The 24,535-nt window shown below is 38.6% G+C and overlaps 1 protein-coding gene across 1 annotated transcript in view; it reads right to left on the bottom strand.

The window, feature by feature from the left end:
- Window positions 1-24,535, bottom strand: part of LOC109033380 (uncharacterized) — a 68,274-nt gene that overhangs the window by 9,138 nt on the left and 34,601 nt on the right. Inside the window, exons 2-7 of the mRNA XM_019045969.2 lie at window positions 10,467-10,665; window positions 9,037-9,273; window positions 7,497-7,624; window positions 6,464-6,623; window positions 3,816-3,945; window positions 2,091-2,175 (exon numbers count right to left, since the gene is read on the bottom strand). Of these exons, the coding sequence (XP_018901514.1) occupies window positions 2,091-2,175; window positions 3,816-3,945; window positions 6,464-6,623; window positions 7,497-7,624; window positions 9,037-9,273; window positions 10,467-10,665 (939 nt within the window). The remainder of the gene's footprint in view (window positions 1-2,090; window positions 2,176-3,815; window positions 3,946-6,463; window positions 6,624-7,496; window positions 7,625-9,036; window positions 9,274-10,466; window positions 10,666-24,535) is intronic.

Below are 24,535 nucleotides of genomic sequence, written 5' to 3'. Positions count from 1 at the left end.
GGGTTTCCCTGACCAAAATGATTCCCTGATTTTTCACATCAACAATTAGCATACATAAAACTGTAAATGACCGAATTTAGGCATAAATATCACTGCAAATAACTGAAAAATGTGAGCGTTTTTTCTTTTTGTATTATTCATTCAATTAAATAATTTTCAATTACTTATTGAAAATTATTCTCCTTTTTACTATTCAGAGTAACTCAGAGTACTGAACCCAGAGCCAGACTGAGACTCAGTTTGAATGTGTGGATGCTTCCTCAAATTTTAAGTTTCAATATTTTTCAAATTTCCAGTCTTTTACAAACGGCTTTGCAGGTCTTTGCTGCAGATTTTATGCAAAATAAGTAATGTCAATGTTCATTAGGGGTCCGCGAAGCTTCGCATTGCTTCGCATTTTGCGAAGCGAAGCGAAGCTTCGCTTCGCTTCGCAAAACGGAGCGCGGAGAGTCGGGAAAAGCGAAGGCGAAGCGAAAATTTCGCGGTAATTCCATTTACGCGCCTTACGCAATTGATGCCGCATGCCGATGAATGATGGATACCGTGAGCGAGTTCTTTGCGCATGCGCTTTGCGGCCGTTCCAGCATTTATTTACGTTATTTAGCGCCGTCTCTCGTCTCCTAACCTCAATTCCTCTATTTTCCTTATCACACAGCGGAGTGCAGTATTAAAGTTTGAAGTTTCCGAATCAGTTAATGGCAATGGAATGATACCACAGTTGATCTACAGACATGAGAAAAGCGGACAACAACTGAAAAGGCGGTATAACAAAGCTAGTAATACACTGACGTTCAGATAGATGTGTCTTAATAACATTTCTTAAGAAGTTTAAATCAATGGTTTTTTTAAATTATAATTACCACAATTTTTTAGTATTTCTTTGTTTTACATTAAATTAGATAAAAAAAAATTATTAAAAGGAAACTAAACAAATAAAAAGTAAAAAACAGTTTTATTTTTTATCATTCCGTAGATCATTAACGCAAAACGATGACAAATTTAAAAAAAAAAATCATAGATCTGCTGGCCTCTCAATAAAAATTCATTCTTAAAATTTAATTAAGGGAAAGAGGGGGCAAATTTAATGAATGTATTTTTTCACGTATTTCCCAAGTGTTTCAATGAAATTTACCACTGCCGCACGCTGAAGTCGCGGCTCCGCTGGAGTACCGCTACGAAATTCCGCGGGTTGCATCCAGCGTATTTGACGGCGTTTTTTTGTCCGCTTCGCTTCGCATTGCTTCGCAAATTGCGAAGCGAAGCGAAGCTTCGCTTCGCTTCGCTTCGCCTTTGAAAATCGCCGCTTCGCGGACCCCTAATGTTCATCTTTCTAGATCATGCCTTTAGGATTGACCAAGACATTACTCCACTCTTGCTACTGCATACGTATCCATGATTTCTCCATTTCCTGTCTTTCCCCTGTCTTTTTTCGCTTTTCTCTGACTGCAAAGTATCCAAATTCTCTGACTTTTCCTGATCGTCAATAGAGACCTTCCTTACATATGTTTGCTTTTAATTTAGCTTACGTTTGTTAAATTAAGGATAAAATCTCAACTCCTAGAGATTTAAATTGAGCATTGTTTCACTCAAGCATTGTTTGCGCTATCTTGAATGGCATTGGCTGAGGTTGCAGAGACCATGCTCCACTTAGGAAATTCTCTGACTAATCCAGGTTGCCGAAAATTCACTGACTTTTCAGCTTTTCCAGAAAGCTTACGAGGTGGCACTGTGATAGTACCAACATACCAAAGTTTTCTAAATGTTTACTTAATATTTAAGAAAAAAAATTTTGGTCAACAGACTGTGTTTTCTCCAATAATATCAACATAGGATCATTCCAAAGTAAACTGCAAAATAGCCGCGCGTATGCTTAACATATTGCATAACCCTGTGAAAACCACATGAGCATACTTTAAATGTCTTTAACTGCATATTAAAGCTTGTTCCAATGTAATCACAACTTCCATTTAACAATGAATTTTCCCAGTCCCCTAAAAGTTGTTACGTCACTGTTTCACTGCAACTATTTTTCTCAATGATTGAGTAAGCAACTGAAAAAGAGTTTGCGGAGTTTCAGGAATACTACTTGCCTCTCCAGTCTGCTTGCATTTGTTCTCTATCTGAATCTTCTGCTGCTTCTTGTCTGACATATGCCTCTCAAAGGGAAGAAGATACCTGTTGAGACACAAAAATTGGTCAGTTATGATGAGCATAATGAATCATAGACCCAAAATCCAATTTATAACACTTTAGTACCTTTATGTTATGACGATAATGGACTACAAGACAAGGTATGAAGTTTAGCATTCTAGGGCATTGTGCCCTCTTCAAAATTTCACGTACGAAACGATTTGTGTAATGAAACTGACTGATATTAACTCCTCACGAAGATATAAACGAATGACTAAGCACTGGCTACGAAAAATTTGAATCTTCCTCTCACAAGAAAAACTAGAGTTAACATAAATCCAATGGTGCACTACAACAGGTTTTCCAGGCTTCTTTATTGAGCTGTGTTCTTCTCCCACCTTCTACTGTTCAAAAAGTTAACTACATACATCACCTGAGTTGAGGCACCAAGATTGAGGTTACCATATTCTCACACTGCAGAGACTGTTACATTTAGTGTGCGATTTAACTCAAGTAGATTATGGTTCTATTCATGAGTGAAAGGTTTTAATTTGTGCATCGCAAAACATTAACATCTTGGTTAGGCAGCCTTTTGAAATCAAGAATCATGTTTTACGTGTATTTTGATGAGGAAACATCTCAATGCTGAAAGTACCTTGTCTAATGGTCTGTTACATTAAAATTCTAAGAAATTTCAAACTCAAAACATTCTTTAGCACAGTGAGTGTAATTATTTGATATTTCAGATATGAAAACCTTAGAAATAAATTTTTCAGTTGACCAGGTATAATGCAAACTTATTTGTCAAAGTGATTGTCATTGTGCCGGATAAATTTCTGGTGAATTAGACCATCATTTTTAAATACAAAAAACTTATTTTGATTTATTACAAGTTCTGAATTTCACTTGAATGATTTTTACTATATAAATTCATGGGAGAGAGATTAAGTCAAATGAGCTATTAATTTATTACAGAGCTCAAGAGGTTGGAAGGAGAGATGAAGAAAAATAATTTGCAACGTTTTGATTGAAATTTAGTAAATCGACAAATTTACGAAAATTAATGTGTGTATAGAAGATCAAATCTGAGTCGATCATGGTTAATCGTTTCGGACAGTGAGACTTACAGGGTATATGAGCAATTCGAACTGAATTAGAAAGAAAATGGTGAGAGAAATTATGTAGAATTAAAAACAGCTTGTATGGTATGGTCAAGTACAGAGAATGGCAGAGGATATATTGCCAATGAAGGTCCTAGATTAGGTTTCTTCTGAGGGAGGGCATAGATGGCACCCAGGAGGAATGGCATTTAATCCGAAATGTTAAAGAGTGAGATTATCAAAGGTTTATCAATTAACAAAGAACAGTTAGGGGTCATAAAGCGCCAGAGAGCGCAATGAAGTGACATTTATGTATTGATAGAATAAAAATTATACTTAACATTAAGGCTTTTTTGTGGATAAATGAACAAATAACAAGTTTCATTGTTGTTTGAGGCGATGCACTAGTACTAGTTTGTCGTAAATTCAATTATTTGAAAATACCTATACCATGTAAAATCGTAAAAACTAATGGGATAAAAAAATATGTCAAAATAAATCAGTATTAATTTATATATCGCCTGCGCTCAGCATATGAAGCTCAGAAAAGTTAATGGGAATAGAATGAGAAAATTCAATACTCACTTTTCATAGTGCCGTTTGCAAAAACTTGAATTACCAGCTTCTTGCGCTACGTACTTCCATAGCCGGTTAGTTGTGACTGAGTCGTAGCCACCCATGAGCCTGACTTTTTCATAAAGTCGAAATAGATCTACTGCAATACATAAATATTTAAAATTAGGTTAGAAGTTAGAAAGAAGGTTATTTTCAATATTTGTACCGACATCAAGAAAATTCATTTGGTTAATGCAAATATACACAACAGTTATAGGACGGTAAAAAGAAGTTGAAGTAATGACTCACCCTGTCAAATGACCTCCCATTTTGGTAAGAGATAGCGCAAGGAAATTGATAACTGTATCTTACAAGGGGGAGCCCAAGCGGAACTGGGTAACCTTCACCCTGACTGATAGTTTTTTTTAGTACTGACTCCTCCTTTCAATAGTGTATCGAGGAAATTTCAGTGATACAATATGCCAAATGAAACCATATAAAACGCACCCAAAAAATTTGTACAGCCGTTTTGCTGAAGCATGTTCTAACTGCATTCTTTTGTTCCACGCATTTCATCAGCAGTTTTTCAATAAGAATGACATCTATGAACAGCGGATGTCCATGAAGTTTCTTTGTAGTGCCCTTGAAAATTCCGCCTTATATATTTTTGATGAAAACTGAGTTAGTCCTGAAATGGATTCTATATTTTCACTGATACAAGGAATCAGAAACACCATGCGACAGCTCCGTTGCCTGAAGCATATTCAGCAAATTTTCTGTACCTTAAGCCTGGTAATACCAATTGAATTGTGTCGTGCGAAAACTGCTAATGTCCATTTTCTTCAATTTTGAGATTTTTTAAATAAAATACTCTTTGAGGTTAGACACTTTCATTAATGTGGTGGAAATGTATGTTTTTAAGTTTAGAACCTTTTTCACGAGTGAGCTGTGGTCCAAATCAAGCAAAACCCGGTAATGTCCATCTTTCCTTGTATGCCTTTCATAATCGGTGTATCGGAGGACCCTAAAGGGTCAAAAAATATGCGATGTTGATGCATTGAGGTCCTACGTATGAAAAGACTTCTTGGAGTTTTTTAAAGAGATTCCTTAATTGTTTTTGTTTATTTTTATTGTTTGTCACTCTAAAGATACTATTTTGTTATTTTTCAATAAATTCTGTACTCAAAAATATGCGTTTTCCATGCTTTAGAACCGACATTGCACAAATCGTGCAAATACCGCCAATGTCCAGTTTATCGCTGGTAGCTACGTGATGAAACTTGCTATAGATGCTGCAATCGTCAAGAATTTTGTTTTTATAACTTTATTTGAATGATAAACTACAATTTTAATCTCTTTAAAATTAATTTTGAGAATATCTAACAGCTTTAAAGCAAGATTTTAACGTTTCACGCAAAAACTGCTAATGTCCAGTGTCACGGTGCGTTTTAAACAATTTTAATGCGGTCAACATACCACCCGCGATTTTTTTGCGGAAATGTCAACTAGAAGGCCTACTGATTGAGGAACAACAAACCGCGAAATCTGTGATGGGGCCGTTTTTGAGAAAATGCGATTTTTCGCTTTTTTGGCGGGAATTTCGGGTCAAGGCGCTGAAAAAGTCAAGTTAGGCTGTTTTTGTAGTTCGTAAATGCATATCCTATACATTTTGAGTCAATCAAGTGCCAGTAGATAGCTATTCGTGCATGTTGCTCAAAATTCATATCCTTAAATCCACGACTTTTGGGTTTTTGGGGGGTTAGTCAAGGAGAAATCCGAAAAAAAGAGGGTTAACCCGGAACAAATTGCTTAACAAACTTTTCCTACGTAAACTTCGTTAAGCAATTTGTTCCGGGTTAACCCTCTTTTTTTCGGATTTCTCCTTGACTAACCCCCCAAAAACCCAAAAGTCGTGGATTTAAGGATATGAATTTTGGGCAATATGCACAAATAACTATCTACTGGCACTTGATTGACTCAAAATGTATAGGATATGCATTTACGAACTACAAAAACAGCCTAACTTGACTTTTTCAGCGCCTTGACCCGAAATTCCCGCCAAAAAAGCGAAAAATCGCATTTTCTCAAAAACGGCCCCATCACAGATTTCGCGGTTTGTTGTTCCTCAATCAGTAGGCCTTCTAGTTGACATTTCCGCAAAAAAATCGCGGGTGGTATGTTGACCGCATTAAAATTGTTTAAAACGCACCGTGGTGTCCTTTGTTTTTAATTACTCCATCCGGGACAGAAGAGGAGCTGCAGGCTGTTAGGGATCCTTTTCTACGATTCACTTCTGTAATAATGCACTTCTAAACATTATTTAACACAACATTTACAAGGCTCCTACAGTTTTTTGTAGTTTTCTAAAACATTATAGAAAATGTACATCAGCAGTTTTGGCACGGAGCGATTCGATTATACAAATAACCAATTTTACAAAAAAAAGATCCCTTACGTAGAGGGTCGAGCATGTAAATAACTTCAAAATCGTTAGTTATGTTTCCTTGATACTTAACCCCGGGGATGAAACCTTCCCTCAAGCACTAAAAAAAAAGAGATTAATTTTTAACCTTTAATTTATTTCATTTGAGAAGGCAACACTTCCTCTACTTCATAGAGACTGAAGTCACAAGGGCTTTTAGTGTAAGAGTAGAGAGGTTCGGAAGAGAACAACTTACGTTTTTTGAATCCAACCATGGGCAAACCGCCAATAGGTGTTCGTCGGTTCATCATGAAGTTGTACAAACTGGCTAGGAAGCTTTGTTCTTGAGCGCTACCACTATGTGGAATGTTTCTTGAAGCATTAAGGAGACTGTGTTTCTGTGCAGCAGCCGCTTGCTGTAAAGAAAAATCGAACAGATCAGTAAGTACCTTAAATAATCATTTCTGATAAAAACAGCGCAGATCACTGTAGATGATGTTGAATACTTCGGTGTAAAATATTTTGCTTTGGAACTTCGGTAAAAATAATTGTGGGATTTTGGGACACGCAGTAACAAGCATACTGTCCGCCACTAACGGTTGACACTTCCCCAAATCAAGTTCCTTATTCTTGAGCTGGGGTCAGGAATAACAGGACTGTTTGGTCTAGGACTAGAGAACATTGAAGCGTTTAACCTAAATCGAACAAAATCGATTTGTCATCACAAAAATTAATAATCACTGACTAGCCATGATTGGCTGATGTAATCGTTAGCCCTCTGCTACTTATTCGCAACAATCCATTTTTTGGTTTTTAAAAATTAAATTATCACTCTGAGACATGATGTTGCAAATTCTTATCAGTATTTTCTTTTCTTTTATTTTATTTTTTATTTTTATTTTTGAAAGAGTGATGATCAAATTTTGAAATTTTAAGGGAAAATTTGGGACTCTATGTAATACGAAAGCCACAACATAGATTTGAGGCCTTCAGAATCCAAGATTCAAAATTAATTCATGCCATAGAAGGTTAACAAGTCATCTTTGACAAATGCTTTTAAGGTCATGAAATGCGGCGAAATTTTGCTTTCTTCAGCTGAAATATTCTCTTCCATTTATGTTTGTATCGTTATTTTTATTATTATATACTTTGGTATGTTTATATTTTACTAAAGTTGCTCACTTTCATAATCAAGCTTGAGGTATGTTCCTAAAGATGATACTGACTGAAAATAATAAGTTACAGCAGATATAGTTTGAGGAAATTAATTTTACTAAAGCAAATGTTACCTGTTGAGAAGATTCCGAAGATTCAGAGGATGAGGAAGAGGAGGATGTTTCTGATTCTGTATCCGATTCCTCTGGAGCAAAGCTGAGGAATTTTCTTTTTCTTTTTGATTTGCATCTTATTTTTGGAGCTGCAAAAATATTGAAATAAACTGTTACATATGATTCTCAACATCTTTTTTTCTACTTCTCCATTTATAGCTATTGTGAGACAACATAGGTTTCATAAAAATCATACCAAATTTTTGCAGGAAGAACAAATGCATGTACTAAATTCATTCGAGCTCATTCTATAATTATAATTTTAATTTGAGGTATCTTAGTCTTTGATTTTTCCTAAGAACAGCATTGACTATCTTGCATCCTTTTGTTTTTAAAATACACGTTGCAAGCGGTTTCTATAATTTTTGTTTCAGATGCTTTGATGGGTAAAGTTGCACTTATATCGAACGATTCTGAGCTCCCTACAGGACCTAGAGTTTTCTTAAATCTACTCTTTTGAAACTACGAAGTTCATAACGTAGGTATGATTTTGAAAATTTCCGTCATTTTTTGGGCATAAATGATTCTACAGCCTTCCTACAGGCAGTGGTGCCAATATATCAGCTTTTTTTGGGGGGTGCGGTTCTTTGTCCCACAGACTAATATCCGTCAGCTTCCTGTGATGTTGAGGCTGTAGTGCTGGCCCTCTAACTTGGAGGTCCCAGGTTTGGATACCGACCAGATGACCTGAGTTTCATGGTCTCAGGCACTGGACACTTGAGGTTGGGTGGAGAATGTAGCGTGGGATTAGGCTATTTGACAATTTGACTCATTATTATAAAATCATAAGCTTAATGAGCAAAACGCTTGAGAACCTAACACGGGCGTGTCCACTACCCCTTCTACTGCACCATACCATCCAGGGGGTCTGGACCCCCCTTAGCCTCGTTAATTTTTTTTTTTTTTTTTTTTTTATTAAGAAAAAATTGTACGACTGCCTCTTACGGGGCATTAATTACATTGTAGTTAATTTGTGCAGCCTCGTTAATGGTACCTTTTTTTGACTTTTGGAGGGCAGACATAAAATATTATCACGGACTTACACAAAATAATGTAAATTTACCGCCACAGACACCCCCCCCCCCCCCACAGAATTCCTAGCTACGCTACTGCATTCTGTAAATTCTCAATCCACTACCCCTTCTCATACGGAACTCTTACTGCAGTTCCGCTTTCCCTTCCAGCTTTCTTCCCACCTGGTCTGCCGACCATTTACAGTTATCTGACCAGCGATTTTGTGACACATTCTTTGGTGGGCCGTGTGGCTTAGCTAGGGTTTTTTTTCAGTTTTTTTTTTTTTTATTTCTGCTTTCCTCTTGATCATGGGATTCCAATGATTTTTTCAGTGATTCGTGAAGAACTCTTAGTAACGTTGATTTCTCTCTCTGTGAAGCCTTAGAGGGTGTGAAGCGCCTAAAGGGGTTGGGCCACGAAGCCGCCAGGGGATAGAACCCCTAGTTTCTAATATAAAAGAAAAAAAGGAAGATTAAAGTACGCATACCTAAATGATTGCACAGAAGTTCGTGGCCTTCAAGGTCAGGGTAGTCGAAGGTATCTTTACAGAAGAGAACTCTAGTATTTTTACAGGGGGAGGCGATGCCACCGAGGGCCATCACCAGCGCTGTCCTCAGCCATTTGTTGTGTACACCTTCTAATCGCTTAAGGATTCCTCTATAGCGGCAGTAGCGTGGATAACTAAGAACAACTACACCGATACTTGTTTCCCAATGAGAATCATCTGAAATAAAAATAATCGACTTTTAGTTATACGATAGGAATTGAAACTTAAAACTGATACTATTTACATAATTCCATCATCTGATAGAGAGATAATAACTAACTTGATCTTTAAATTTTTAAAATCTGCACTGTAACTTACTGAGTGGCTGATAATTTCTCATGCAGAAAGGACATTACTTGGTTGCGGTATCTCAAAATCTTCACTGCTAATTTAAATTTTAGAGCGGAGACTATTCAATGAATTTTCTGAAATCTTTCGTTGTCAGTATTGTAAAATTATGAAGAAAATTCAGTAAAAGTTTCAACGAGTTCCATATACAATTTTCTTCAATTATAATGGATGATACGTTAGCGGAGACTCTGAGACACCGAACCAAGAAATTCCCTCTCAGCACCCAAAGCTTTCATTAAATTGAATGGTTTTCAAATTGAAAAATAAAGTACGAAAGAGGTCAGCGATGTCCCAAACCGAGATGCGAAAAAGTGATCTACGAGTTTATACATTCCACATTTTTCTAGTATGTTTGGTTGTTGGTGATTCCAGTCGACATCGCATTGAAACGTGTATCACAGGGCTGTCGCAGAATTTAGAAAATGTAATTCCCTGACATTTCCCTAATTTCCTTGACAAATTTTGGTGAAATTCCCTGACATTAGGATCGAGTTCAACAGAGAGGAACCAAGCCACATAAAGTTGAAACAGAGAAAAAGAGGTTTGAAGTTTTAATTTTCTGTAAGGCTCAAAGTAAAAAATAAATTTTAGCCCCTCTTAACCCAAACTAATTTTTCTTTTCTCGACTTGAGTTTTTGGCAGGGCTATATACGACTAATGGAACTCAACACCATTCTTGGCTCAATTTTTTCCAAAATGTGGGTTGGTTCCTTTCAGATGAACTCGGTCCAATTGAAGATACGCCAGATGGTTAAAGAGACACAATTAGAAATGGTCTCTGAGGAAAATTTGTTGTTTGAAACGTTAAACCCATTAAAGAAAACAAATAATGGTGATTGAGGTGAAAATAAAAAAATTTTCCCTGACATTTTCGTCATTTTCTCTGACGTTTTCGCCATTTTTCCTAACATTCCCGCCATTTTCCATGACTTTCCGAAATTCCCTGACATTTTCCGGTTTTCCAGGCATTTCCTGACTGTGGCAACTCTGGTATTACCTTGTCAAATCGGAATTATTACCTAATTGCTCCTTTTCTTGCTCTACATCTGAGAAGTCTATGCCAGTGTTTGAGTTGGACCCTGTGAGAGTCGTCTTCTCTGGGCCGTCTTTGGTCCACACAGCCCCCAGGCCCCACCCCCAATCCGTTGCTTCGTAGATCCATGTCAGCAAGTCTTCCAATCGGATAACCACTTTCTCTGTGATCGCCAAAACCTCGTCCTGAAACAGAGAAAAAGCAAATCATGAGTTCATCGGACTAAGTACGAATTTGGGTCACATCATATGTACTGAATCGATGACTACACTTTGGAAACAGTTTCATAATTGCTGATTTCTAGATGGTCATGGAAATATGTTATATACAGTAGTACTGATTCTCCTCAGGACTACCAGGGTGTCTACTAAAACAGGCTGGCCAAAAATAAATACTTTTTCAGAACATCCGATTGACGAAATTCGAAAAATTTCAAAATTTGAATTTCTCGCTCAAATTGCGACAAAAAGCCAAAAAATGAAAAAAATCAGAAATTCCTGCGAAATTTCCGCACTACTACCGCAACCGCACTACAGTATTTTCGGACCGCCCTTCAACAATCAGTACTATTATAGTTCCGGACTTTCCGGATTTGTGGACACCCTGACTGCTTAAGCTGAAGGGAACTTGGTAAGTGCAACTGAAGTAAATAGAGAGGAGTTGATTAAATTCACTCGTGCACGAGTCTCATTAGCACACTTGAATCAGTGAGTTCGAAAACACACGAACTTGGATTTTTTTCGATTTTCACTTTTTTACGGTTTAGTAACACTTATGGATAGACGCACCTGCACTCTAAAGGAAATTTCGAAATTGCAATCGGAAGTGCTCGAAACAGCGACGGGAAAAGGGAGGAATCGAAGTATTTCATTAGAAATACCAATTTTTGGCCATTTCAAGGGAAACGGGTGACCATCCGATTTCGCGGTTTTTTTTTTTCGGTATACATTTTTCAGGGCAGATTATGAAAAATCAGTATCTGAAAGTCGGTGAGAACGAAAACACACCAACTCGGAAATTTTTAAACACTTAATTCTCTGTCATCAAACATGGTGTATCGATTTCAACCTGGTATGCTTTACAAAGTCTCTAAGTACTTAGCCTTTGGCACCAAAAAGGTTTTTCTTAAACTAACTTCTTCACCCGCTGCGCAATTTTAGGTGTTTCCTGAACATTTTTTTTTTTCCGAGTTGGTGCGTTTTCGAACTCACTGATTCACTTGAGTCCAATGCCGAAAAAAGCGTAGAGTATCGTACAATTATGTGCGGATTGAGTTTCCATGGCGTAAAAAGCTGGATCGGCAAATTTTTATCGCGGATATATTCGTTCAGTTTCGTAGAAGTTTTCAGAAGTTGTGAGCGAGACGCATCGCTTGACAGGTGACCTTAAGCTCCCCTTAACCCCCCCCCCCCCCCCACGGTCGGCAATACCCCCTTCCACGATACATCTGCTCCTTTCTCTTCATCGTCGAATTTTGGCCTGTCCGCTCTGATTAGACCACTGGCCTTCAAAACTTTGCACTCGAGAGCACTAGAAGCAAAGGCGAAGCGTGAATGATCGATATTTCCCCATTTGAAACTGCGGTAAAGAGTCGATTATTAATAAGCTCATTGCGAACAACCTGTTAATCGATCTTTTTCCATTGATTTAAATGGAAGATCAATCGATTTATCGCAAAGCGTGCTACGCCACTGACTGGAAGAAGAAAAATAATTCTGCGTATGGAGCATCCACTCGGAATTTTTCCCGATAAAGGAAAAGAAAAAAACTTATGGGAGAAAATTATCTAATTTTGGCTTCCAAAAGAAGATTTAAAAGGTATCTGCATTCCCTTTCAAGATACACTGTGAAACAAGAAAAAAGCTTCAATGAGTGATGAAAAAAATACATTTTAATGTAAGGTGCACAAACTAAATGTTTCTCCTCAGCAACACTAAGCATAGAGGATGTAAGTTATGAGTTCCTATCGGCATGTAACTACGAAGTTTCATGTAGGCTTCAATATTCCTCTGTAAACGAAGTATAAAATAAAATAAGGCTCAATCCTTCCAAGGGCCATAGCAACGGAGTGATAAAGATCGCATCGGGCCATAAAAACACATTTTATTACGCACTTGTGACGTAACACCGTGTATTCCCGTAATAGAATAAAATCGTATACTTCGGTCGGTATACTTCAACTTGAGAGACGGATCAAAATACTCGTTTTTACTCCAATTGGCACAGCCTCGAAATACTAGTACTTTGACTTATAATTAAGTAGGTACTTTTAAACTGAAAATTTAAGAACTCATTTTTTTCCAAAATTTACGGAAATAGTTTCAGACACATTGAAAAAGCAAATAAAAAAAGTCCCCCCCCCCTCCCAATAATTTTTGTTTAACTTGTATTTTTGTATCTTTGACAGTATATAATATGCATATTAAAAGAACAAAGTACAGTTATTGATTAATCGAATTCTACTGTCTGTCTTTTCGAGTTACTGTGATACTGAGTTCAGTAAATAATACTAAGGACGCAAAAAAAGAAGAAAACACGGATATGGTGAAATGCCCTCTTTCTACATTTTTTTTTTCCCCCTCAAGTCGAGGAAAATACATAGTTTTTTCAGATATGATAATTTCCGAAGCTCTTCTCAGTCTTTTTTTCTTTCCGTAGTTCACACCTGCTCGATGAGGTGACTGGATTACCTAAAGCGCGGGAAGGACTTGAAATATCGTGCACACAGCAGCGTCAGCGAATGCCACCACCCGTCACCTGCCCACAACTTGATGACGTAGTACTACGTAACTCAAAAGCGAGCTTTTTCCATTCATAGTCCCTACTGCCGCCGTCTGGCGGAGTCGTGCGGTACTACTCACACCGTGCACTTCTCTTTCTCTATGCGTCCCGCCCGGCGCACAGTGGATCGAGTCAATAGCAGAGGTCGGACATAATTTAAAAACTTTCAAAGCCTATTTCTTTATGAATATGAAGTATTGATGTTCTAAAAGTAGTTTCATCGGGTTTCTCGTAAAATTCTCGATAAAAATCACTCCTTAAAATTAAAATCGTGACGAGATAAACGTAAAATTTTACAATTTTTGTCACAAATTTCATGTCCGACTTCTTTCATAGACTCGTTCCACCGTGCGGCGCCTATTGTCTGTTGCACGACACTAGCACGCGAACAAAAGGCGACGTTGCCAGCACCGAACTCTGGATGAGGACCATCGATATCTCAAAATTATTGGACAATTTGATATAGAGTCCCTTTATAATGAGAGTAAAGACAATGCGAATCCATTTCTGATTGGTTCCCGTATTTTGGGCCTTTAGTGTCACAAATGGGAATTAGTATTACATTTTCACCAGCAAAGATTATAAACTGGAATGGACCGGGGAATGGGGGGTACGGGAACGGTAAGAGGAATTTGGTAATGGGTTGATCAAAGATTACAAAAAACGTCCGATTTATGTAATATTTATTCCCGTTTGTGACAGCTATGAGCCGCGTTGTCTCAACTCTCATTATGAAGGAACTAGTATAGAAAGGACAGTAATAGTTTACCTCGAATCGGTGCCTTAGCAACTAAGAATAAGAGAGACCCCAGCTAATTCCATGATTCGAAAAACCGAAATGCGGAAAATTTCCTGTCGGGAGAATTTTCTGAAGCGAAATTTCATGATTTTCGTAATCGAAAAGTAAGAAAATGCGAATACGAAAATGAAAACTTGATGGTTCCATAGAACAATTCCACGATCAATCAATTTTTGAGAATTTAATTGATTTTTCCAGGGGTTCCCTTGCCAAAGAAAAGATCCCTGAATAGATCCCTGATGTCAGGTTGCATGACCGAAAGGTAAGAAATTATGAACACGAAAATGAAAACTTAATGGTTCCACAAAACAACTCCACGATCAATCAATTTTTGAGAATTTCATGAATTTTTCCAGAGTTTCCTTTGCCAAAGGAAAAATCTCTAATAATTCCCGGTATTTCAGGTTTCTTGACACACTCATTGTTACGCTTCATAGTGAGGACTCATGCCATGCCGTGATTACCACTGCGAGTATGACTTCGAGACTAACATCAGAACACGTTCCAGTTCCAGTGGCCGTGATTCGTTCCACGGATGATCAAGCGGTAGAAAAACTATTGATACTGCGCAGCACAGTGGTGAGATAATCTCCTTTTCTTTTTCTTTTTCTTTTTCCTGGACGCCAATGGAAGAAAATATCCGTTGAAACACACATAAGAGAACAGGCGGTAGGAGATAGGGAAGGAAACCCAGGGTCCTTGGACTCCCTCTTTGCCACGACTGGGGAAATTTCCCCCCAAAAATCTCATTTTTCGGGATTTTCCGGATTTTTCCACCTTCAAACACCCCCGCCCTTCATGGGCATTTTTTGGCTCTAGACCCCCCTTCCCAAGTAAATGTCGCAGGCAAGTAGTGAAATCAGGCATTTTGTCACATGCCTTGGCAAATGGTCAAATATTCTAACTTAGATTGAAATTCTGATTCTTTTCCTAACTGTAGATGAAATAAATAATTGCTTCTGTAAGAAACAATTCTAAGTTTGCACCACACAATAGTATTTTAAACGATTTTTAGCTCCTGAGCAGAAACTCATCGTACAATTTTCAGCATGCCATAAAATACAGGATTTTTAGAATTTCAACATTTAAAATGATGAGAAGCAATTGACGAGGAAGAGACAAAAAGAGTTCGTAGGTTTGATGAGTCATTTTTCCCAAAATATTGAACACTCGTGAGCTCTTCACAATGAAATCACAAAATTTAACCTGCCTAGGCATTTGACAGGCGAAAAATAAATCAGTAATGCAGCAGAATATTTTCGATATCCAGATGGCTGTTTACTTCCGGTATTGATTCACTTCGATTGATAATCCCGATCCGAGTCAAATCTGTCGCATAAGCGTGGAGCTGCCACGGAAGACTTGAGTTAGGTTAGATTAGGTCACGCAACTAAATCAACTTCGCGGTAATGCGGTTGGTGTCTCACGGAAATGAAGGCGCGCCACAGCTAAATCGCGCAGATTCCTTCGGACGCTACAATTATTACCGGAGAGTTTCACGTTTCTCTCCTTTTCTCTTTAGTACTTTGTGCACTGTGCAAACAGCATAATCTGATGGCTTATGGTCGACAAACGCGCTACTTTGATCTCGGGAAATTATAAATTACCAAGAAAATTACAAAATCAATTAAAATGGCTCTTCTGCCTGAACAGACGCGTTTTTAAATAAAGTCTCTGATTTTCCGGGATATTTCTCGGATGAGTGACTGTGCGTATTCAGGATGTCTAGTTTTTTTTTTTCATTTTGGGAAATCCTGATTTTTCCAGACTTTTTACTGCTAAATCATGATTTCATACTTTTTCCAAATCCAGATCAAATCCTGATTTTGAATGTAACTTCAAAAAAATAGCTCAATAAAATAATCCGATCGGAAGACCGATTTTTCCTCAAATCCTGATGAAATCGGAATTACATCCTGATTGACCATAAATCCTGATAGAATTGGGAAAATCCTGATGCCAGACACCCTGGTATTCCTCCGTCCTAGACGCCATAATCGAGAAGAACCCACTGTTCGGCGTGATATCAAAACGATTTTTTGCCCTCATTTTTTCATTCGAAAATCGCTGTCAGTTTCAGAGCGGATGGAGTGCTTTGCATACTTTGTTTACCATGTAACTACTAAGCGCGTGTCGAACTGTTATTTTGCAGCTCTGAATTCGAGACGGATTCCGTCACAACGCAAAAATTTCTGGAACTTGACCCAGTAACGCGCAATTAAGCGTTTAGTTTTTCCACGTGGGTTTTTTTTTTTGCCCTCCATTTTCAGGGTGAAAAAATGTTGGAATGCGTCAGTGTAGCGTTCAAATAGTCGGAATTGTTTGGAATCCTAGGAGCTTATCATTCCCGCGGTTCGGATATAGGTCGAAACTGCACTGCACTTCTGTTTTCCTTGGTTCGCGTTAGAGTCCATTTATACTGAGAGTCAAGACAATGTGAATCCGTTTCTGATTGGTTCCCGTATTTTAGGCCTTCACAGTGTCACAAACGGGAATAAATATTACATTTTCACCCGTTGCAAAGATTATAATCTGGAATGGACCAGGGAATTACGGGTTCGGCAAGGAATAAACAAAATGAGAGAGGGAACGGAGAAAGGAATTTGAGAATGGGCCGATCAAAGATTACAAAAAACGTTCAATTTCTGTAATCTTTATTCCCGTTTGTAACTCCATGAGGGGATGTTGTCTTGACTCTCAGTTTAAAGGGACTCTAGTTCGCGTCATTTTCTTCCTGTCTTCTGTGTCTATTGTTTTGACTATCGATGTCAGTAATCAACCCACAAGAGATTCTGCGAAAGGTTTTCACGGCTCAAGAGAAAAAGAAAGTAAGGCGAAAATCCTTCATATCGTCGTTTCTCGGAAAAAGCAACGTAACTCCATTCCAATGTTGCAAAATTGACTCAAACAATTTACTTTTTACCAAGAGTGTACCTGGCCCCATTTAGACTTTGCCCAAAATTTATCCGATTTTTGCATGAGGTCAGAGGAAAAATAAGTGTAATTTTCAGTTAGAAATTCTCAAGATTCTCCAAGTAAAAAACCAATTTGCGCGAGATTTGGCAGCACTGAAATGTTGTTACGTTCTTCGTGAGGGAAACGACGATATCTCTGCCGTGCTAAGTAAAAACGCCGTATGTGCATTCGAGAATTGCCAAATTTCATCCGGTTAAATATTTATTTTTCAGGAAAGTTATGAATATTTTCTCTTGGAATTTTCAGATAATTTACATCTAATCGCGAATGAAATGTTCTGAAAATTTTCAGGAATATACGCACAGATCTTCCTGAAAATTTGTATTTTAACAGAGTAAATCTGGCAACGTCTAGTGGTTTATTCGGTGTTCTTTACAGCACGGCAGATTTAAGCACGGCAGATTTAAGGATGCTCCGCCCGCAGTAAAAAAAAAATTGGGAACCATCTCTCAGTACTGTGCGTGCTGAGAGAGAGGTCAATACCTTCAACGCGCAACAACTGAACCGGTACAGACTTTATTTGGAGACCAATAGTTCCGAAGCGCGAGATCAGAAAGTCAAAATTTCCTCAAGGCCATCAGCCGATTCGAGACGTTGACGTTCTTTCCAGTTGCGTGGCGTGTTTTGCGATATATCGATTGATCTGCCACTTAAACCTAGGGAAAAGGATCGATAGACAGGGTGTTGGCAACGAACACCTTAATAATCGATTCTTTACCATGGCTTCAAATGGAGAAGTATCGATTTATCGATCATTCACACCTCCTTCGGTCAAGATGATCGGTAAGTTCGACAGCTTCGGTCAAGCGGAGGTTAATAGCGTGCGTCCGTGCGATCATCGGTCGAAAAATTTCTGTCGGGAAAAAGTGATATTTCAGCGTTTATAGCTTATTCCGAGACGCGTCTTGTCGCCGCACAGTGGATCGAGTCGATAAGAGAAGTCGGACAAAATTTGGGAACTTTAAACGCTTTTAACTCCGTCGATACAAAACTTTGAGGTTTTAGATGTGGCACGATTGGTTTCCTCGTGAAATTTTCTTTTGAAAGTACCCCTCGAAAAATAAAATGTGACGAAATAAACAGAAAAATTCACAGTTTTAGTCAAAAATTTCATGTTCAACCTCTGTAATTGACTGTCTATGCACCGTGCGCCGCACAATGGATCAGGTTAATGAGAGAAGTCGGTCAAAATTTTGAAACTTTGAACGCTTATAGTAATAACTCCGTCCATACGAAACTTTAAGGCTTTAAAAGTGCTTCGATTGTTTTCCTCGTGAAATTTTCTTTGAGAGGAACCTCTTTAAATTTAAAATACGACGAAAAAAACATCGCAATTTGCAGTTGGGGTCAAAATTTCATGTCCGACCTCTGTAATTCACTCTGTCTATGCACCGTGCGCCGCACAATGGATCAAGTTAATGAGAGAAGTCGGACAAAATTTGGAAACTTCAAACGCTTGTAACTCCGTCCAAACAAAACTTTAAGGTTTTAAAAGTAGTCCGATTGGTTTCCTCGTGAAATTTTCATCTGAAAGCACCCCTTGAAATTTAGAGTAAGACGAAGTAAACATCCTAATTTCATTTGCAGTTTTAGTAAAAAATTTCATGTCCGACCTCTGTAATTGACTCTATGCACCGTGCGCCGCACAATGGATCAAGTTAATGAGTGAAGTCGGACAAAATTTGGGAACTTTAGAAGCTCGGAGGTCCATTACAACAACGCGTAGAGGTCTTAAAAGTGGCCCCATTGGTTTTCTCGTAAAATCTACTTTAAAAAAAAAAAAAAAAAAAAAAAAAAAAAAAAAAAAAAAAAAAAAAAAAAACACCCCTCAAACTTTAAAGTTTCACTAAATTTGCAGTTCTAGTCAAAAAAATCATGTCCAACCTCTCCTATTGAATCGATCTACTGTGCGCCGTCGCGGTCAGTGGCGTGGCGTGCTTTGCGATATATCGATTGATCTGCCATTCAATTATATGAAAAAGGATCGATTATTAAGGAGTTTACAACGAACACCTTAATAATCGATTCTTTACTACAGCTTCAAATGGAGAATATCGATAATAGATCATTCACGCTACGCCACTGGTCGCGGTTAGTTTGACTCCACTTGAGACGTTTTGTTAGTTCGGTTCGGCGAACTTCCCGCTGCGGTAAAAATAACAAAAGCACGACGAGAAAGGCGCGGAGGGGAAAGAGAAGAAAAAAATGAATAAGTAAACGATTACCTGGCATTCGTTCAACAATTCCTTGTGGAGAGCATCGGCTAAGTGTGTTAGGTTGCCGCGTGTTGGCATTAAGTCACGGGAGGGATTCATGTTGGTGAAGACTGAGTTTTCCCCCCTTTATAAATATTGCATTATTAGTTTATTCAGCGACTTTCTTGAGGGTCGGGGATGGGTGGTGAGGAAGAAAACAAAATCGCAATTTTAGAAGCGCTGCGTGTTTTTCTTGAGCGCATATTTAAATAAATATTCAAACATTCAAAGATTTCACACCTTTCTAATGTGTAGGGTTCTATTAATTATTGCAAAGCTTATTTTGATGCACAGAGAGTTTCCTTGAAAATTGCGGAAGTACCCGAAAAATCAGAGTGGCTGAGAGTTTTTTTTTATTTTATTTTTTTGGTTCGGAGGCTTTCAGCTTTTCAACTCTTCTGGAATAAGATGACTTTGGCACGCATCCAAAAATAATAAAAAAATTGGCAAAATTTTGTTCAGCGCGTTATATTGACCTTTAAGCGAAAGCTCAGCGCGTTGCAAAAATTGTGGAGTCTTCCTAGAAACTTGCGGAGGCCTAAAAAAAACTGCACACCTGTACTTCAGGCTCTATCCTCATGGGTCGAGCTAAGCTCGCGCGAAACTAGTTTAAGCTCTCGGATTTTACATTTTTTTTCTGGCAAAGTCCGGCATGGAAATGGTATAATAAGCGCTGATTAAGCCCTTCTTACTATTTTAACATTGGCGGATCCAGCAAATTGGCAACATTGTCTTTTCTCCACTTAAACCTAGGGAAATGAATCGATTCTTGGAGGGGCCAGGTGCTCTGAAAAGAATCGATTGTTTAGCATAGGTTTAAATGGAGGAAATCCGGTGTTGCCAAATAACTGTATCTGCCTTTGCATCTTAAAAGTTGTTTCCAATCGGTAGACCGAAAAACCTGACGACCGATGAGAAAAAGGTCATCACTTTCCGTGGAGGGACTTTTTGGGGGAAACTTTATCGAGCCCTGCCGTATACTTGAGAAAAACCCGACTGTCTAAAAGCTTCCTCCGAAATGTAAAGTTCTTTTCGCCACGACAAAATAGCACTGATGAATAAAACAACAAACGCCTGCCGATCCGGCAAGCTCACTTTGTTTAAACTTCGCACTTTCAAACAAGATCAAGATTGAGAGAATAGAGGGACCGAGAGACGCTGATCTGAGAAAGAGGTTTATTATTCTGCCGTGCTAAGCAGAACGCCGTAAATCCATCAAGATTTTCCCTCGTTTTTTGGAATTCAACACTTTATGAAGTAAAAACTGTTTGTCCCATACAACTCAAATTTTCAGGTTAAGTTCTTGATAGTATTTGCGAAAGAATTCGGTAAAAACATTGTCTCAAGGTACACAAGTTTTTCTGCTATGATGCATTGCTTCCAAAAAATGTAAAATGGCGTTTACGGCGTTTGTGCGTTGCACGGCAGTATTTCACAGGGGGGAGGGGGGGGGGGGGGTGATTACGCTTTCCCGCGCTTTATTTTGATTTTCTTTCTTTCTTTTATGTGTGTCTCACTCGGTGGTTTTAAAATTTCCACAAAAACACTCAGATCCGTAGAATGTGCCTCCTTTCGAAAAGATAACAAGTTGGATTTAAACAACAACAGTTGGTTTTTAACAAGTTGGATATTCGTCATGGGAACGTTAGCTTCTGGGATATGAAAATGTTAAGGTACAGTTCGTTTGTAGTATCTTCTGAATTGAAGGGGCTATGTAATTTTGTGTTGACATCTCTTTTTTAACATTTTTAATTATTTTCTTTGCATACAAGAAAGCTGTTATGTACCAATTATTTATTTTCGTTGGATTATATATGGTTTTCGGAAGTTAACGCATTTAAGTTTCAGGTTCGCTTTTTCGGCGTAAAGTATACGTAAGGTGTCCCAAAAGTACCGGGACTGGTTCTGTAACTTCGAAAGTAAGATAGATACAGACATGATCTTGATCTCATTTTAAAGATCAACTCAATACCTATCGATTAAAACCAAGATCAGCTCAATCGGATAAAAATTGACCAAGTTATGGCACTTTGAAATCAGCGAGGAAAGTTTACGCCTACGGTTTTTAAGGAAGATTCTTCATCGCCGTAAATCGAAAAGTCGGCCTATAAAGTGATGCTTATTGTGTTTTTTTCATTTTCGAGGTGTCATTTATCAACATTTTGTACCACCAAACACAACAGTTGACAGTGCGTATTATTGCAAAGTGCTAAAGGAGTTGAGAATGCACATTTCCCGGAAACGGTCGGACTTGAAAGCTTCGTGGATACTCCATCAAGACAAGCGCGGCCTCACACATCGAGCTTAACACGTGAATTTATGAGTAAAAATGGAGTTGAAACAATCCCTCATCCCCCTTACAGCCCTGACTTGGCTCCATGTGATTTTTGGATGTTTCCTACACTTAAAAAGGAGCTTCGTGGACGAAGATTCGAATCGAAGACCGAAATCCAGAATGCAGTTCAGAACTTTTTCAACGCCATCCCAGAGGAAGAATTCAGGAAAACAATGTTGGATAAGTGGCAAGAGCGCATGAAAAAGTGCATCCGGTTTGATGGACGGTACTTTGAAAAGCAAAAGGAAGTTATGGAAGATTCGGAGAAAAGTGGATACGAATATTAACTTTTTGAATCCTGGTAAGCGAAAAATCTTCCTAAAAACCGTAGGGGTAAACTTTCCTCACTAATTTCAAATTGTCATAACTCGGTCAATTTTTATCCGATTGAGCTTGGTTTTAATCGATAGGTATTGAGTTGATCTTTAAAATAAGACCAAAATCATGTCTGTATCTATCTTACTTTTGAAGTTACAGAACCAGTCCCGGTACTTTTGGGACACCCTACGTATGATATTTTTACTCTACACATATGCCTGAATACGCATCATAAGGGACCTATGTGCTTCCTAAGTTGCCAAGTATTAATTATTGTTTGATGATTGGTCTTAAACATTCAATACAACCAGTAAAAATTAACTGTCCCCTGCGAGATTCGAACCCCCGCTCGCACAAAAAGTGACATTCACCCGACGTCAGAATGGTGTCTCTGCTGACTGAGCCATCTCGCCGTATGAGAGCGATGGGAGAAAATAGCACAGTTAAGTGATCTCGGACGCTGAGCGGGGCTTCACAAAAGACGACCTTCAGATTTCGGCAGTTCGGCCACTGGCGTCATAAGAGACATCGGATTAAAGCGCATTACTCTGTGAGACATTGTTTACCTATGCTGTCATATGTCACAAGGTTCATCTCAGTATGGATTTGCGATCGCGGCAGTAAGCTGAGGCAATATTTCTGTATTCATGGATTAAATCCATCAATCGAGTTCTGATTTTGGCTCATATATCCGTAACGGGTCCTCCAGAGCAATTTTCCACCTTGTACGATGGTTATTATTTCTTTATATCTATGTTTAAAATTTGAGGTGGGATAATGGCGGCTTCTCAAGAACACCGAGGTAGGCGATCTTTTGCACCAACGAACAGAAAACTGATGGCGAAAAATAACCAATCAGAACCTCCCAAAAAAAAGAATTTGCCTAAAAACGGAACTTCGTGGTTCTGCGCAGATTTACCAGTCAGACACGACATCTTAAGGTGGAAAAAAACTCGCTGAAAGCGAATTTTAGCAATCAACACAACTTGACGTAGAGACATGATTGGCTAAAAAATACAACGGTTTTTGATACATCGGAAAATCAACCAAAAATCGGAGACTGGCGAAACGCTCAAGGTCGCAGAGGTATAGGGAATCCCATAGCGAAAGCAACGGAACGATTCTAATATCATGGGGAACTCCGTTCCCATGACAAAAATATTGGTAAAACGTAGCGGGAAAACAGATTTATCTGTACTGTTCAACAAAATGTTTCACTTCAAGCCGCCGACCGACCCTAGTCCGCTCGGCTCCGAAGTTAAATTTTCAACACATTTATAAATTCGGCGACGGGGAGTCGGGGGGAGGAGAGGCCCGAGAGATGAAAGGCGTGACACTTGATCATAACTCAATTTGATCCCCCGTCCGATGGTCGAGGCTCCCTGCCCCTCCTGCCCGACTTGGTTACGAGTCATTTAGACTCAATTTGCATCGCGGTTGCTGAACAGTAATGATAATTACACTTTTTTCCTCATTTAAAGGTAATGAAAACGTCAATAAAATTGCAGAATTTGGCAACGCGTTACATCTCGCTTTCTGCCGCTGTCCACTGGCTAGTTTTCCTCTAGTAGGCCTCTTTGAATTATATTCGTGCAACGCTCAGTGGATAGAGTCAATAGAGGAGGTCGGACAAAATTTAGAAACTTCAAACGCTTATAACTCCGTTTGTAAAAAATTTTGAGGTTCTAAAAGTGGTTTCAATGATTCCCTTGTGAAATTTCCTTCTGAAAGCACCCCTTGAAATTTAAAATGTGACGAAATAAGCATCAAAATTTGCAATTTTTGTCAAAAAGTTCATGGCCGACCTCTCTACTTAACTCGATCCACTGTGCGACGGATGTAAAAACTGTGATTTTTTTTCACAAATACTCGAAAAGAAAATAGAATTTTCGAATTGACTCGCTAGCGTGCCCTTTCTCCTCGGTTATATTTTAAAAATAATTAATTTAAAATTGTATTTTTTAGCGTAGCGTATGGGTAGCCCAGGGTGTCTACTAAAACAGGCTGGCCAATATTTAGAACCTTCAAAATACATTTCCAGGACATTCCCAAAAAATTCAGTGCCATCTCGACAGAAGATTTCAGTGCTTTTTCAGTACCTCCGTTTGACGAGATTCGAAAAATTTCGAAAATTTGAATTTCTCGCTTAAATTGCTACAGAAAGGACAAAAAAAAATGAAAAAAAAATCCGGACCTTCTTTTTCAGCACTTTTTCAGTAAAAAATCAGTACCATTTCCGGACCTTCTTTTTTAGCACTATTTCAGTAAAAAAATCAGTACCATTTCCGGACTTTACAAGAATTTCTGACTTGTAGACACACCCTGATAGCCCCTCATCATTCCTTTGACAAGTATCCCTAGTTTTTATTTCTCAAATTCAAACGGCAACTTTGTTTAAGTACTTAGGGACCGAAAGTGTCTATTATAGGTCTAAATGAGAGGGGCAAGGGGGCAGAAAATTCCGACGACGCTCGAAATCCGATCAAAGCTCATCAGACTGGGTGGATCGATAGAACCCTCGAAACCGCCACAGCCACCTCCGCGTGAAGCCACGGTTCCACAGACGGCACGCGACGCGGAGTCAACCGCGT

This window comes from Bemisia tabaci, chromosome 10 (genome assembly GCF_918797505.1).
Source record: "Bemisia tabaci chromosome 10, PGI_BMITA_v3".
NCBI lineage: Eukaryota > Metazoa > Arthropoda > Insecta > Hemiptera > Aleyrodidae > Bemisia > Bemisia tabaci.
The sequence above is the reverse complement of the archived record's forward strand: the minus strand, read 5'-3'. Positions and strand labels throughout refer to the sequence as shown.